General features: G+C 47.6%; 4 protein-coding genes across 4 annotated transcripts; 1 reads left to right on the top strand and 3 right to left on the bottom strand.

The window, feature by feature from the left end:
- Nucleotides 1-1,367: 1,367 nt before the first annotated feature.
- LOC135372781 (uncharacterized) lies at nucleotides 1,368-2,303 on the bottom strand. Its single transcript, XM_064606250.1, has one exon. It carries the CDS (start codon nucleotides 2,301-2,303, stop codon nucleotides 1,368-1,370), a length of 936 nt encoding a protein of 311 aa, XP_064462320.1.
- A 5,072-nt stretch (nucleotides 2,304-7,375) lies between these two features.
- Nucleotides 7,376-12,372, top strand: LOC135372806 (uncharacterized). The gene is made up of 8 exons (XM_064606273.1): nucleotides 7,376-7,600; nucleotides 7,665-7,761; nucleotides 7,843-8,018; nucleotides 8,104-8,283; nucleotides 8,388-8,724; nucleotides 9,374-9,531; nucleotides 9,605-9,922; nucleotides 12,090-12,372. The coding sequence occupies exons 1-8, from the start codon at nucleotides 7,417-7,419 to the stop codon at nucleotides 12,122-12,124; spliced, it is 1,485 nt and encodes a 494-aa protein (XP_064462343.1). The 5' UTR covers nucleotides 7,376-7,416; the 3' UTR covers nucleotides 12,125-12,372.
- Nucleotides 9,909-12,448, bottom strand: LOC135372807 (uncharacterized). The gene is made up of 4 exons (XM_064606274.1): nucleotides 12,309-12,448; nucleotides 12,081-12,207; nucleotides 11,733-11,915; nucleotides 9,909-10,803 (listed from the first exon to the last, which is right to left on the bottom strand). Coding segments are annotated over exons 1-4 (1,161 nt in total). The 5' UTR covers nucleotides 12,311-12,448; the 3' UTR covers nucleotides 9,909-9,954.
- Nucleotides 12,449-12,463: 15 nt separating this feature from the next.
- On the bottom strand, nucleotides 12,464-13,362 carry LOC135372805 (uncharacterized). The gene is made up of 4 exons (XM_064606272.1): nucleotides 13,220-13,362; nucleotides 12,872-13,047; nucleotides 12,653-12,812; nucleotides 12,464-12,570 (listed from the first exon to the last, which is right to left on the bottom strand). Exons 1-4 carry the CDS (start codon nucleotides 13,252-13,254, stop codon nucleotides 12,552-12,554), a joined length of 390 nt encoding a protein of 129 aa, XP_064462342.1. The 5' UTR covers nucleotides 13,255-13,362; the 3' UTR covers nucleotides 12,464-12,551.
- Nucleotides 13,363-14,907: the final 1,545 nt, after the last annotated feature.

Below are 14,907 nucleotides of genomic sequence, written 5' to 3'. Positions count from 1 at the left end.
CGGAAAGGAAGTGTCCCGGGACTTCCGCTTGCGGCTCTTGCGACCGCGGGAAACGTGGTCTTGGGACAGCATTTCTTCGAGGGGGCGCAGCGTGTGGGCACAGTGTGGGACGAATCGCCGATAAAAGTTGACGAGTCCTAAGAAACGCCGGAGCTGGCGCACGGACGGAGGTTGAGGAAAATCGAGGATGGCGGCGATCTTCTGCGGAAGCGGAGATATGCCCTCGGCAGAGACAGTGTGACCGAGGAACTCTAGAGATGGTACTCCGAACTCGCACTTCGCGACGTTGACGATGATCCCGTGTGCAGCAAGCCGTGAGAAAAGTAGCCGGAGGTGTTCGATGTGCTCGGCAGGGTCTCGACTGGCAACAAGGATATCGTCTATGTACGCGAAGACGAACGGCAGGCCTCTGGTAACGGTGTCTATGAACCTTTGAAATGTTTGGGCGGCGTTCCGAAGGCCGAACGGCATGCGGACGAATTCGAAGAGGCCGAACGGGGTGGTAATGGCCGTTTTCGGCACGTCTTCGGCGGCGACGGGTATCTGATGGTAGGCCCTCGTAAGGTCAATTTTCGAAAAGGTTCTCATGCCGTGGAGGTTGCCGGTGAAGTCTTGAAGACGCGGGAGGGGATAGCGGTCAGGAATGGTAACTAGGTTTAGGGCGCGATAGTCACCACAAGGCCTCCAGTCCCCGGTCTTTTTGGGGACCATATGGAGAGCCGAGGACCAGTTGGCGGAAGAAGGGCGAGCGATGCCGATCTCCAGCATGTGCTGAAACTCGGCCCTGGCAATCTTCATTTTCTCAGGTGCCAAGGGGCGTGGTCGAGAGAACACTGGTGGGCCGTTCGTCACTATGTGGTGCACAACCTCGTGGCTCACGGGCTTCGTCCAGTCCGGAGACTGCGTGAGCGATCGGTACTCGCAGAGAAGTGCAGCATAGGGAGCAGGAACGGCTGGAAGGGATGTTCCGCAGAGGTCGCGACAAGGTTGTGCGGCAGATATGGCGTGGACGTGAAGGTGGGTGTTGTCATCGACGAGAAGGCGGCGGGAAACGTTCACAGAAAGGCCGAAGTGATGAAGAAAATCCGCGCCGAGTATCGGCTGTGAGACGCTAGCGACGAGAAACACCAAGGGGAAGACTCTTCGTAAACCGAGGTTAACGTTGAGGAGCTGTTCTTTGTAGACAGGTATGGTAGTGTTATTAACGGCCATCAAGTGAAACAGCGGCTCACGACGCCGCTCATTAAGGGATGCGGGCAAGACGCTAACAGCGGCCCCGGTGTCGACAAGGAACCTAGTTTTGGTGGAACGGTCGACAACGAAGAATAGGCGACTTGCAGCTTGAGGAGGGGAAACGCCGGCCGCCATCAACGGTTCCCGGGTGAGTTTCCCGGCCAGCCGCAAGGGCGCGTACATCGCTGAGCGGCGTCGCCGAAGCGCTCATGGTACCAACAAGGTGGTGGGTTGGAGTCGTCGAACGGAGACTGGCTTCGGCCGTCTTGTCGTCGCGGAGAGTGGCGGAAACGACGGGAGCGGCTGGATCTTCTGGGAGACCGGCGACGGCTATCGGGGTAGCGCAGGGCAGCGACAGTCTCGGAGAGGCGTTGGATATCCGCTCTCACGGCAGCCATGTCGCTCGTACTCGCAAAAGCGGCAGGTGAAAGCGGCGGCACCGTGCCCTGCTGCAGAAGGCCTGAAGAAGAAGTAGGGTGGTTATGGCCGACGGCGCTTATGCTTGCTGCAGGGGAAGCGACCTCCATGACCTTGTCGGCAAGGCCGGCCAAGTCACAAAGTGGCAAGCTGGCGGCTGTAGTCAGAACCATCTGTGCGGTTGGGGGTAGCCGTTGCAAAAATAGCTCGCGAAGCAGTGCTTCGTCGAAAGAGGCTGAGCGATCCGCCAGGAGAGCCTGCATGGCGCGAAGTAGCTGCGAAGGTCGTCGGTCACCGAGTTCTTCGGCATTCAAGAGCTGCTGCAAGCGCTTCCGCTCTGACATCATAGTCCGCTGGAGAACAGCAGTGCGCAACAGGTCGTAGGGCGCCTGAGGTGGAGGGCTTGCTATTAAGTCGGCAACGTCCATGGCTATCTCTGGTGGTAGGGAAGAGACGATGTGCCGGTACTTGGTGAGTTGGGAAGTAATTCCAGCGAGCAGGAACTGGGCTTCGACCTGCTGGAACCAGATGTGGGGTCCTCGATGCCAAAATGGCGGCAATCGAACAGCGACGTGGGACATGGGAGGCATCGCAGCAGCAGCGGGGGCGGTTGCGCCAGGCGGAGGGTGTTGCTGGTCGCCAGCAGGGTTCATAGCAGCGGTGTTCTTCTCCGGGTCACCAGAAATTGTGGAGCGAAGTAAACGAGGTGTTCACACCACAATTTGCGGGAAAGAACTGAGGGTTTATTCCAGTGGCGGTTGCCACCAAAAAAAGAAAGTGGAAAAACGTGCAGCGTGCAGGCCGCGGCTTAACGATGGCGATGTGGGCTGCTACAGATTCACTATAGTTTCGGTGTACATTGGTACACGGTTCCTGTCAGATCGCAGAAGATTCAACGCTATCACGGTTACCGGGTCGTCGAATTCTTCGTCCTCGCTGTCAGAATCCACAAGTTCCATGGCTGTTTGCACAATTGTTGAGCAGTACATTGTGTACGAAATTAAAAAGCAACAATGCACATGTGATTGAAATGTCACACGCGTTCTCACAATCCGTAGCGGTGTTAAGACTCGCGGAGAGCAGAAGGCCTGCACTAGCTCTGCACTTCGATATTCGTTTCGCGGCGACACTAGTGTTGCACCGTTGAACTGGAGCTGGCCTAGTGCTGCGCTAGTTCAGAACTGGCCCTGCACCGCCCTGAACTGGTTCAGGGAGTGCAAGTCTAATCGAACAGACCTAAAGTCTCGCTGCCTGCTGCAGTGCTTCTGACGTAACGTACTACTTCGTACATACTCATTCCTTTCTCGTGCAAACCATAACAGTCGTACCCTCAGAAAAAAGTAAAATAGATCATCATACACGGATGAAAAACACAAACTCAATGTCTTTGGCAAAAGTATGTCCAACGCTTCACACAGCTTGGACCTGACCTCTTGGGAGGTGAGGAATGCCTTAACGTTGGCTTTGAAGGCTTCCTCACACGCACCCACAAACGTCGCAAAGGCAGGAAGAGGAACCGACAGCTCCAAAGTCAGTACTGTCCACATTCTTGACACTCAAATAAAGCAATAGCTGGCCACCGTCCTGAAATGTGGCATTCCCCCGAGGAATGTCCCAAGTTGGACTTGGTGGTTTGAAATTGAAAAGACGACAATGAAGAAAACGGCTATGAACAGTCACAAAGTGCGCAGTCAACGTACAGCAAACTCGTAGCTAACAACATGGAGAGCGACAGGAACCGGAAGAGTACTCGGCTCTGTCTATAATCTTGCGTATTACTGGCAGACCGCGCGAATTGCTACATTAAAAACATGCATATTGTATTAGTAAAGACATTCTTTGCGCCTCCGATTAAATTATCTTTGTATACCTTCGTAGTTTGCCCCTCAACAACCACACTCGCATGTGTATCATGAAATGCGCAGGGTTGCTAACAAAGATTTCGTATTTTTTCCCACCTTCGCTACCATTTATATTTACTTTGTGCGTTCTTCCTCCGTCTCTTTTGACGAATAAAGAAAAACAATTTTGGAAAATTTTATCTCCGCCGAAATCCCACCTTATCAGTCTAACTGACACCAACGGCGATACTATCGCCGACAACGACTGTGCCCAATGCCTTTCGCTTCCTTCTTTTCATCCGTTTTCAACCCCGATACCGAGTACACCCACACTCCATTATCAGTAATCGGCTCCTCACCTATGGTCCCCATTTATATCAACACTCATGGCATTTGTGAAATCATTGAGTCACTTAAGCTGTCGTCAAGTGCTGGTCCGGACTCAATTAACCCGAAGGTCTATTCAACACGAGATCTATTTCCAGCAAGATTCTATGAGGGGCGTTTTTACACGCGACAGGCCTCCACATTCACCACGTGGTGGTCCAAAGTTTGTGCAAAACAGAAGGCACGTGCTGGACAAGATGGCCGACAACGAGGTGAGCGCGCACATCGAACAGCGAATTGTCACCAAGTTTCTCGTGAATGAAGGCGTAAAGTCATCTAAAATTCACAGAGGACTTCCGGTTCAGTATGGCCACGATACACTTATCCGCAGCAAAGCGTTTGAGTGGTGCAAATGGTTCCGAGACGGCCGTACATAAGTGCACGACGACCCCGCCCGGGGCGGCTCAGAGCCCAGTATCAGAGTTCCTGAGAACCTCCAACTTGTGGAGCGCCTGATCCTCAAGCACCGACGGCTAACATATCTCGATATCAATAGCGCATATAGTGCGATCAATAGTGCATATTACTGCCAGGTTCTCAGGGATGTGCATAAGGCGCTGAAGCAAACGCGGCCAGGCCTCATCACAAAAGCGGTCCTCCTCCTACAGGACAATGCACGCCCGCATACAGTGCATATCACGACACGCACCTTACAGGAACTTGGTTGGGAGTTGCTGCCACGTCCCCCTTACAGTCCAGACCTCGCCTCCAGCGATTTCCATCTCTTCGGGTCACTGAAGGCGTTCCTTGGAGGCCGCCACTTCATCTGCGACTATGAGGTCAAGAATGCAGTCCGATCATGGCTGCTACGCGCCGGTGAGGATTTCTACGCTGCTGGCATCCAAGCCCTCGTGAAACGCTGGGACAAGGGGATTTGTGCAGCTGGAGATTACGTTGAAAAATAAAACTAATTTCTCGCCTGTAAGTTAATTTTACTTTTGTGAAAAATGAAAAGTCCCGGTTTTATTTGAACGCCCCTCGTACGTTGCGTATTTACACAGTCACTCCAAGATTCTGCTTTCCGCAGGACTGGAAACCGGTGAAGATTGTCCCTATTTACAAATCAGGCAGCTGCCACATCGTTAATAACTACCGCCCCATTTCACTCACATCTATAGTATGTAAAATTCTCGAACACATAATCTTCTCCAAAGTAGGTAAATACCTTGAAGAAAAATGCTTCTTCTCTCCCTTGCAGCATGGGTTTCGAAAACACTTTTCGTGTGAAACTCAACTAGCCAGTTTTGTTCACGACATCTTTCTCCACGCGGACAATGATCATCAGACTGACGCCACTTTCTTCGACTTTGCAAGGCCTTCGACATGGTACCGCACTCTAAGCTTCTATACAAACTCTCTCTGCTTGACCTCGACCCGTATGTTGTCCGTTGGGTAGCTCAATTTCTGACTAATCGTTCGTTGTTTGTTGCTTGCAACAACCGCCTACCCCCAAATGTGCCTGTGCTTTCTGGTGTCCCACAGGGGTTCAGTCGTCGGTCCTCTCCTTTTCCTTATCTATATAAACGACCTTCCTTCAGGCATATCTTCTACGATTCGTTTCTTCGCTGATGCCTGTGTAGTGTACAGGCAAATCATCTCTCCTTCTGACCAACTAACCTTTCAACGCGACCATTCACTAATCCAGTGTTGGTGCATTGAGTGGCAAATGCCTCTGAACATTGAAAGTGTCGCATTTTGTCGTTTTCTCGAAGACGGGTCTCCTGTCTTCCTCCCTTCCCCTACACACTAAGTGATATCACATTAACCTGAGCAGATTCTTACAAATATCTTGGAATCCACCTTTCCTCCAACCGAACTTGGAACGAGCACATTGGGATCACTCTGGTTTACACTTCGCAAAGTAAACTTCGAGAACAAACTCCTCAAAATAAATCACGAAAAAATCCAGGGTGTAAAGATAAAGCCCTAAAAAACAACTTTTGCGATACAAACGCTTCAGATGCAAACTTTCAAAATAAATTGTCTCTGATTGCTCGACAGCCTCAAACAGCGAAGGCTTTTCGCTCCCACGTCTCAAAATAGTTCCCCGTAGGGTGTAGCTCTTTGCGGTGGGTTGGGAACGAGAGTACCGAGCCTGGACGAATCGTTTACTGTATTTTTCGCCGGCTATCAGGATTCTGTTGACACTGCAGTTAATGCTTTGTTCTGCTGCTCGCCTGTCAAATTTGAGTATGTTGAACTCTGACTTCGTGTCGTAAGTCACCAAATGATTTCTCGGTGTTGGTTCCAACTATTCTCGGCTGCCTTGGTTGTGAAATCGTAGAGTCGAAAAGTGACGCTCGACGAAAAAGCCCGATACCTTGTGGATGTGTTGTGTTTGTCCGCCTGTGTGTGTTCCAGCCTCAGAACCGTAGAATCGTGACATCGGAAGCTGCCTGCATACTTTCCTACCTTTGGTTTTCCTTGTGAGGCTACGTTCTGATATATGCAAGGAACAGGTACTGGACAGACTCTCGAAATGCATTTCTGCAAATAAGCTGCATATGAATGCGAAGAAACTGTTTGTTTGTTTGCAAGTAAAAACTATTTTCTCTCGCATGAATAACTTGAGTCAGCGGAGGTGCCTTAATTTTTGTAACCAGCATACGGTAATCTCAAAGTGTAACGAAATAAGATTCTAATTTCAGGAACATCCACATTGATTCGTGCACATTCCTAGACAACGATTTGCCATGCAAAAGCTACAAGAGATGTATCTAGACATAATACTGCAAGTACTTTGTTTGCACTGGTCTTTGAATACCCTGGAACCTAAGAATGCCATTTTCAAGGTCTTAAAAAGCATGAAATTTTCTCACAGAAATTTTTGCATCTTTTTTATTAGCGTATGTATATACAGTGCAAATTGTAGTTATCAGATGTCGGAGCTGAAGAAAACCAAGAGCAATAAATAACTGAAATCAGAAGTGTGAGAAATGAATGGCACCCTCTGTTGTATTTGTTTGCCTTCCTTTCTCTCCTATGATATTTGCATTCAGAAATCCCCAAGTACGTTTATTAACAGGTCACTCTATCCTGAGCACCCATGCCAAGAAGAGGTCTAAAATTTACGGTACGAGCTACTTCATTGTATGCAATGGTGCGATGCACCTATTTTTACTGCGTATAAACATTGTGCTGAAATATGAAAGCGCTATAAAACTTGCATCGTGTGCAACATTACATTAAATATGCTGCTTGCAGTTCTGCAGCGTTGTTTCTTCCTCACGTTCAAGTGAAAAGGCCAAAAGAACGCTCCGAAACTTACTCTCACACAACCATTATTTCGGGGCCATGTCCTCATACCAAATGGTCACGAGCGTGCTTTTGAAAACTATAGCGGCACATAGGGAAACGGACGTTGCATTTGCACCGACCTTCTATTTGCAATAGTTAAACGAGACCTAATAGGTGGTTTTCAGGCCCCTACGGGCGTGACGTCATCTTGGACTTCCGGTTCGAAGTTCCCGCGCGTTTGCCTGTTCGCTAGCGTATAAACAGCCGACCATTTCGTGGGTTCGCAATTTGACAGGCAAAAATGGTTGGGTGTTCGGCCCTGGGTTGCACCAACTCAACGGAGAAGGGTCACAAGGTGTTCCGAGTACCTTGGGACCCTCAGCGTAAGATGCAATGGGCAGTAGCGCTCCGACGAAAGCAAAAGAACGGCGACTTGTGGATTCCCGGCGTCGGCGCACGTGTGTGCTCTGCGCATTTTGTCGAAGGTAATGTCTTTGTGTTCGAAAAGCGCCGTTCATATGCGTTACCGTCGCATATTTTGTTCAATAGAGAAACGCAGCGACGACCCCAGCCACGTCGATTATGTGCCGTCTATCTTCTCGTACAACAACGATAGTCGTGCCCGATCACGCAGGAGGATTGAAATGTACGTGCACTTACTGATGTTTTCCAGAACACTGTCATAGCACGTACTGAACATCACTAAACCTTTCCTGAACATTGCCAGGCATCATCGCCATGCTGCAATATCGCGAAAACGGTTGGCATCGCAGGAACAGCAGGCTAGCTGCTCCAGTATCAACACTGCTGTAGAAAGTTTGGACGATATGGACAGTATGAGCGATGTGGACAGCATGGACGCAGCGGAAGGGTCGCCAACTGGTGACAACATGGTAGACGCAGGCAAGTTAAAGTACATACAACTGCAGTCAACATCATTGCAAATATGGATTCTTATTTAAATGCATCAAACAACAATATTTCACAGAGGTCCAGGCGACAGAATCAACAGGGATGTGTGCAAACTGTTACTCCTTGGTCAAAGAACGGGATGCACTCAGCGACGAGGTTTCCACACTGAGACGAAGGTGCAGGAGGCTGAAAGCAAAGCTGAATACGTGCCAGGATGTTGGGCAGATGAGCGAAAAGAAGGTGACTTTCTACACAGGTATGTGTGCCTTTGTTGTGCATTTCTTTCTCCATGTGGTACAGGCATTTGCTGTAGCCCTAAGGAAACACTTGAATGTTAATGCACAATGTCCTCGTGTACAGGGCTCACAAAGGCAACATTCTTGGCAGTGCTGGCAGCTGTGGTTGCTGCATTACCACCTGCACGCAAATGCCTTCCACACCCAAGCCAACTGCTGCTGTTTTTAATGCGCCTGAGACTCGGTCTGCACATAACAGACCTAGCCTACAGGTTTCATGTGTCCGTCCCCACTGCTAGCCGGATATTCAAAGACTGGCTGGCCCCCATGTCCTCAGTGTGTAGACAGCTGATAGTGTTCCCTGATCCCGACATAGCGAGGAGCTGGCTCACAACAAAAGAACGGCACCATTTCCCAAACCTAAGGGGCATTATAGACTGCACTGAAGTTCCAGTGTCGAGGTACGTAGCTCTTGTGCAATTTTTCATGAACAAACAATGTGATTGTCAGGACGTGCACACGCATAACAAAAAACACTCATTACCATCGCTTTTAGCCTTGTGAAAAAGGCAAGAATTTGTACTGTCACATATTACGTGACTCCAAATTTAATGGGGTAATGAGTAAAAAAAAGTAGTACACGGTTTTGCCTGTTACTTCCCGATTTCTGAAAAGCAAAAGTCGATGCTTGTGAACGTAATGAACTCGACAACTCAAAATTGTAATCAGACCACTTACAAAATTACTTGCTCTAAAAATACAGTCTAAGCAGCTCTAAGAGCTCTATTACTCTAAGCAACTTTGTTGGCTGTGCAGCCAACAAGGCATCCAAAAAGGGCCCCCTCCTTAGCAATCTGCATGAAGAGTACCATCAGACTTCTGCAATGTGCTTGATTATACACAAATATGCATGTCGGACAAAAGCTGGTATATTCATTTTCGTCTGGTTTCATCACACATTGGTTTTGTATTGGCCTCGAAAGTTGAACTGGACACCTAATTATTCCTTTCACTACTTCAAGGATTTGCGCAGTCCTAATGACGACTATACTGAGCATGTGAAATTGTTCAGGTTTATGCAACCTTGAACATCTTTGCCTTGATGTCCAGGCCTTTCAACCTGTCCACGCAGCAAGAAGTGTGGAGCAACTACAAACAGGGCTCCACACTGAAGTTCCTCGTCTGTGTGAATACACATGGCGCAATCACCTTCGTCTCTCCTGTTTATGGTGGACGAATTTCGGACAAGGAGATAACTCTTCAGAGTGGTAAGTCAGTGGGCTGGGGGGCAAGCAATCGGGACTGGGCACAATTTATGAGCAACCACTATGTGTGTTGCAGGGTTCCTAGGTATGTTGCTACCAGGTGACCAGATTCTAGCAGACCGGGGTTTCCTTCTCCATGAGGAGTTTTTCCTGCGGGACGTGCAGCTGATAACACCGGCTTTCACAAAAGGAAGAACGCAGTTGCTCCACAATGAAGTTGAAAGTTCAAGACGAATATCGTCGTCAAGGATAATCGTGGAAAGGGCAATTGGGCACATAAAAAAGTGGAGGATACTGACTAACACAGTCCCCTACCATCTTGTTCAAGATTTTGACAACATTCTCTCCGTGGTTGCCGGGCTCACAAACTTTTCACTATCGCTTGCAAATAAAGGTGAGTTTTATTTACATATTGTTCCTACACAATCAATACCTACTACAGATCCTTGGCAGCACTATTTTTTCAAAAAAGAGCTTCAGTTTCTCTTCGTTTCTGGACATAAATCCCTCTTCCTTTGGGATTGAAAGTAATAGTCCCCCTTGATCCACATGGAGATAAAAATAGCATACTGTGCTACCAACAGAATTTAAGTGTAGCTGAGCTTGCACTTGGTAATAATACTTATGTGACAGTTTTAAGTCACCGTGGGCGTCCAGGCAGAAGTCGCGTTGTTTCTGTCCTTCTTCAGCAACCTCGGAAGGATGAACTTTCCTCAGTGAGTAGAGGCACTTGATTTCGACGAGTGCAGGTGGATGGCATTCGCAGTGGAATATAGCATCAGGACTGCATCCTAAATAAGGGTACCTTGGAGATATCATCAGCCCACAGTCTTGTAGCCGAGCACCAGTATGGCTTCCTTGCAGTGTGTTCAGCACTGCCTCTTTTGCTCTGTCTTCATTGTCAATGCCATACTGCACGGCTGGTGCATTGATTATGGTCGGTCGGAACAGCTTGTTGATGAGGCTAGAGCACTTGACCATCCTTGAAGAGCAAACTTCCTTGAACACTGATGCTGTTATTCGTCCCTTCCGGTGGAGGAACCAGGAGCTGCTTTTTCTTTGTGTCCTTGTTTCAAGTTCGATTTTGTCAGAATCTTCTTTGGTGATGCTTAGAAGCTCTAAGGGTGTCTTGCAAGTTGGATCTGGCTTAAAGTTGCAGAGAGGTTGATGAAGGGATATGTGGTACACACCAGCAGCTGTTTCAGTATGCCCACTTTCTGTAACTTGTGCAGTGTTCCTTTCAACCAACGTGAAAAACCTTGCAGTCGGTGCAACCTAGAGGAAATGAATGCGACTAAATTAAGTGCTGCACATATACAGGGTGTCTTTTTGTATTGGAAACACTGCGCTTCACTAACAAAGCAACAAAAGAAAAATGAGTGCTATCTTTCTGCTACTTGAGCAAAAAACAGGTGCTACAGAATTAATAGCACCTGTTTGTTCCCCAGGTATCGTAAAGATAGCCTCCAGTTTCCATTTATTGCAGGCTTTGTGAAGCACTGTGTTTCCAATAAAAAAAAGACAATGTATATACCATGTGTCCCAAGAAAAGCTCCCCAGGCCATTTTACGAACAGATCGATAAACAGAAACCTGACGTTGTCTTTGTGGTACTTGAGGTAGAAACAGGTTCTACACCACGAGTGGAACTCAAGTACCACAAAGATTGCTTCAGGTTTCTGTTTATCGCTCTGTTCGTACAATGGTCTGGGGAGCTTATCTTGGGACACGCAGCATATATGGGCTACAGAGAATTGGATTGGTACAAAATATAGCAGCTAGATTTGTTATAGGCAATTATTCCACACAGACTTGTTCCTGCTAGTTGGCAAAGACGTGAGGAGCGTCATTAGGCCTATGCAGAAGGCACTGTCTGCTCAAATCAGCTCATGATATATACAGAGATAACTGGCCTCAGTGCAAATATTTCCTGAGACACCTGCTTTCATGTTGTTCAGGACTGATCATCCCGGTTTGTGACGAGCTTGTGAGATTGGAACTCATTGCTGCATGAAGCTGTCTCAAAACAGCTGCATCTTTTCATCTAAACAGATACCCATGCTGGATCATTGTTTCATCTTTAGCTTACATGTGAACTGTATTATTTTGTTCCCTTTCTGTGTGGTATATGAGCCTACTCCACTACTGCAATGTCTCACGGCACTGCAGCGAGTGGGAGTTTTGCAAAAATAAATGTGGCAGTACCTTTTTAAGCTCAGAAATCAGAGCAGGGACGTCGATAGCGCAGGTGGTTGCAGCCTGTTTTGATGGGGCACCGATTGATTTCCTCTTCTCCAAGGCAGCCTTCTTTGATGGGACGCTGTTTGATTTCCTCTTCTCCAGTGAGTGGTGACTGTATTCCAGATCCACAGCTGCCTTGGGAGTTACCTATTCCGAATTTATTTGCGAACTTTAGATCTTAAAAGGGTTTGCAGATTATTTGGCAGGTTGCTTGTGTGTGAAGCCTTTTAAGGTTAAAATAAATGGAAATGGTAACAGCTGCCCACATGGCTACATTTTCTTCTAAATCTTCACTCACTGCCATGTACTTACCCTTTTCAGCCGAGGCACCAACCACTGGCACGGAACATCTGTAGGAACAGGGCGTTCTTCCTTCTCCTTATGCCACCTTGTAACTACGAAGCACACGGCAGCGGAATGGCTACAAGATTTCCCTAGCCTTCACGAAGATGGAACGGGAAGATATCATTACAATCCGTCAGTTGAAGAGTTTTGCAATATTAGATGTCCACAATAAATGATCGAAAGAAAATTTTGTACATGTCTTTTGTGTTGTGTGCTTCAGTACAAGGTATCCACTGTTAACGTTTGGAAATGATAAGCCTGAGGTCAGAGATGTTCATTATTAATATGATAATACTGATCGCTCCAGAAATACAATCACAGATACACAATAAAGGTGTTTCTCTCCAAAATAAAGGATGACTAAGGCAGAGTGATGTCTCCAGCAAATAGTCATACTTTAGGAAGCATGCAGTCATGATATGCAGTCATGATATGCAGTCATGATATGCAGCAGGGCCTGTTGCACATGAAGGGACACAGTTAGGAATAGAAACTGCAAATGCAAAGGGATGCACAAAATTAAAATCACCAGTACGTACCCCGCCATACAAGTGCACGTCGCATCCTTTATATTTCCACTTTTTTCTGCCAGGACCCAGCACACGTACGGGTCACACGACCTCTGGGATGGGCTTACTGTTCCTTTGAGAACAACCAGTCCTGGCTCCGGTACGGACACGTGAATGCTGTGCACCTTCCCTAATCAAGGAGCAGAATTTATAGAACGCATACACTTTCAAAAGGGATCTACTAGTTACCTGATGTCACATATAAGTAAGCATTCATTGATTTGTGGGCTTCAACCGCGTTGCCGTCGAGACCCTCACGTGTGACGAAGTAGGCACGTATATCCTCCTCTTTGATCGTAGGCCATAGTTCCTGGCACTGCCAGTACTTTCTCTCTTTGTAATTAACATTATCCAGAAGCTTGTCGCTGCGAAAGATAGAAAGAATCTCAGTATATGAGCCTGCCCCCACACCTACATGCATCGGCTGCTTCGCCGGGCATGTTCACTACGGCCGACCCGAAAAAAAACATTATTCCCGGCACATTACGGTGGGCAAGCACTCAGGAGATAAAGCTGAAGGTTACAAAAATTGCCTACCTTGCTGAAATATCCTTTTGATGACACGCAGCCATCGCAAAACGGGCATAGAAAGAGCGGTATACTGGTATGAGTCAACGGCAACCGCGTACCCGTCGAACCGGAAGTCCGATTTCCCAGCATGCTTAGGGGCGGCTGTCCGTATGAAAACCACCTATTACAGGGGTGGAAGTGCTGCGCCATTCTGCGCCAACTTGAGCCGCAACATCAAAGTTGCGCCAAATTACCCACGATGTCCGTACCACTCTGGTAACACTGCCAAAAGGGAGTCACGAGCATCCATAACCGCCCCACGACTAACCCATCCACGAAGCTCTCTTCATATCCAACAAAATCCAAAGCCAGCCAATCCGAGACAATTTGGTTTATTCTCATGTCTGTTAGGCCGCCCGTCAGGCTCGTTTTGCTTATTTCTGATGGGGTGCGCGGCAGCAGCACTTGCCGCTTTTGCGGTTCTTTTTGCCTTTGTCGTCTTTTAAGTGGTGCCGGCACTCTGTGCAACGGTGAACAAAAGTAACGATAGGCAAAAGTCACTGCTGACTTGTTTTTTTTTTCTTCTTCTTCTTCTTCTTCTTCTTGTTTTCTGTTAGAATCACGGGACGAGGGCCCATGTACATTTGAGAAAGAAACACGAAATTCAACAGTGACATCTTCAAACGGATCGACTAAAATGGTGACCTCATTTCATTCTGGTGCCAACCTAGTGTAAAATAAACCGATGCTTACTGCACTTTATGCAGCGTGGCCATATCGTGCACACTGGTGGTTCGGCTGTCACGCGTCATGCAGCGTCAAAGAAACACGTGGACAAAGCAAAGAAGCACAGACACGAGTGTGGGGTTCTTGAAGTGCCGAGGCAAGGACCTGAGCGCTTTTGAGGCCAGAGCTAACGGACAGGAAAGTACGTTAAAAGTAGACACTATTCTCGTACTGTAGTTGATTGCGAACTCCGCCCCTTACACGTGAGGAGGCGTCGGAACGGAGATTTTCGCGGCCATGTTTCCCCATTCAGTGCGGAAGGAAGAAACTTCCGTATGTTGTTTCCCAAACTACTACAAAGCATACAAAGAACGCCTGGAACATCTACATTCTACGCCTGGAACGTTCTACATCCGAGGCGCATGTACTAATTAAATTAGTTCATGCGCCTCGGATGTAGAACATGTTGTCATCCCTTATAACTGCAAAAATATGATTTCTCCAAGAATAAAAATATCAGTTCATGGACATGCTATATGCACTGCACCTACTAGAAATTATCCAGTGGTTGCTGAAACTGTACTGGTATTTGTGTTTTATGTGATGTATGACCCACATTTTCTTTTTGACCAGCTATGCCAGTGTGACAGCCTACTACCCCAGAATAGCTAATTCCTTCTCTTTGTCCTTCATGCGGTCACATACATTGCTCCGCTTTTATCCAATATCACCGAACTCCTCATGTAAATATCTCATTGTCACACTTGTAGATAGCTTTTAACTGCCATGCTCGCTTGTTATCGTCATCCCCCTCTCTCTCTTATCCTGGTCAATCTCATCGCTCATACCTCATACCTGTAGATAGGTTTTAACTATCACACACTCTCTCTCACATCCTCTTTCCCATAATCATCTCCGACACACTCACCATGGTTTTGGCGCTCTATGGCCTTTGTTGCCTTTGTGCCATTAAACACATAATCAATCAA

This window comes from Ornithodoros turicata, unplaced genomic scaffold (genome assembly GCF_037126465.1).
Source record: "Ornithodoros turicata isolate Travis unplaced genomic scaffold, ASM3712646v1 Chromosome17, whole genome shotgun sequence".
NCBI lineage: Eukaryota > Metazoa > Arthropoda > Arachnida > Ixodida > Argasidae > Ornithodoros > Ornithodoros turicata.
Note: the sequence above shows the minus strand (reverse complement) of the source record. Positions and strands in the feature narration are given on the sequence as shown.

What these genes read in the sequence shown, in the direction of transcription:
- LOC135372807 (XM_064606274.1), bottom strand. An exon ending in TGGTGCCTCGGCTGAAAAGG is followed by an intron (nt 11,916 to 12,080) that starts GTAAGTACATGG and finishes AATTCGGAATAG; the next exon opens with GTAACTCCCAAGGCAGCTGT. An exon ending in TGATTTCTGAGCTTAAAAAG is followed by an intron (nt 10,804 to 11,732) that starts GTACTGCCACAT and finishes CATTTCCTCTAG; the next exon opens with GTTGCACCGACTGCAAGGTT.
- LOC135372806 (XM_064606273.1), top strand. Translation starts at nt 7,417, where the DNA reads ATGGTTGGGTGTTCGGCCCTGGGTTGCACCAACTCAACGGAGAAGGGT. An exon ending in ACTGAAGTTCCAGTGTCGAG is followed by an intron (nt 8,725 to 9,373) that starts GTACGTAGCTCT and finishes CTTGATGTCCAG; the next exon opens with GCCTTTCAACCTGTCCACGC. An exon ending in GGAGATAACTCTTCAGAGTG is followed by an intron (nt 9,532 to 9,604) that starts GTAAGTCAGTGG and finishes TGTGTGTTGCAG; the next exon opens with GGTTCCTAGGTATGTTGCTA.
- LOC135372781 (XM_064606250.1), bottom strand. Translation starts at nt 2,303, where the DNA reads ATGAACCCTGCTGGCGACCAGCAACACCCTCCGCCTGGCGCAACCGCC.
- LOC135372805 (XM_064606272.1), bottom strand. Translation starts at nt 13,254, where the DNA reads ATGGCTGCGTGTCATCAAAAGGATATTTCAGCAAG. An exon ending in CAAAAGGATATTTCAGCAAG is followed by an intron (nt 13,048 to 13,219) that starts GTAGGCAATTTT and finishes TATCTTTCGCAG; the next exon opens with CGACAAGCTTCTGGATAATG. An exon ending in TTACTTATATGTGACATCAG is followed by an intron (nt 12,813 to 12,871) that starts GTAACTAGTAGA and finishes CTCCTTGATTAG; the next exon opens with GGAAGGTGCACAGCATTCAC.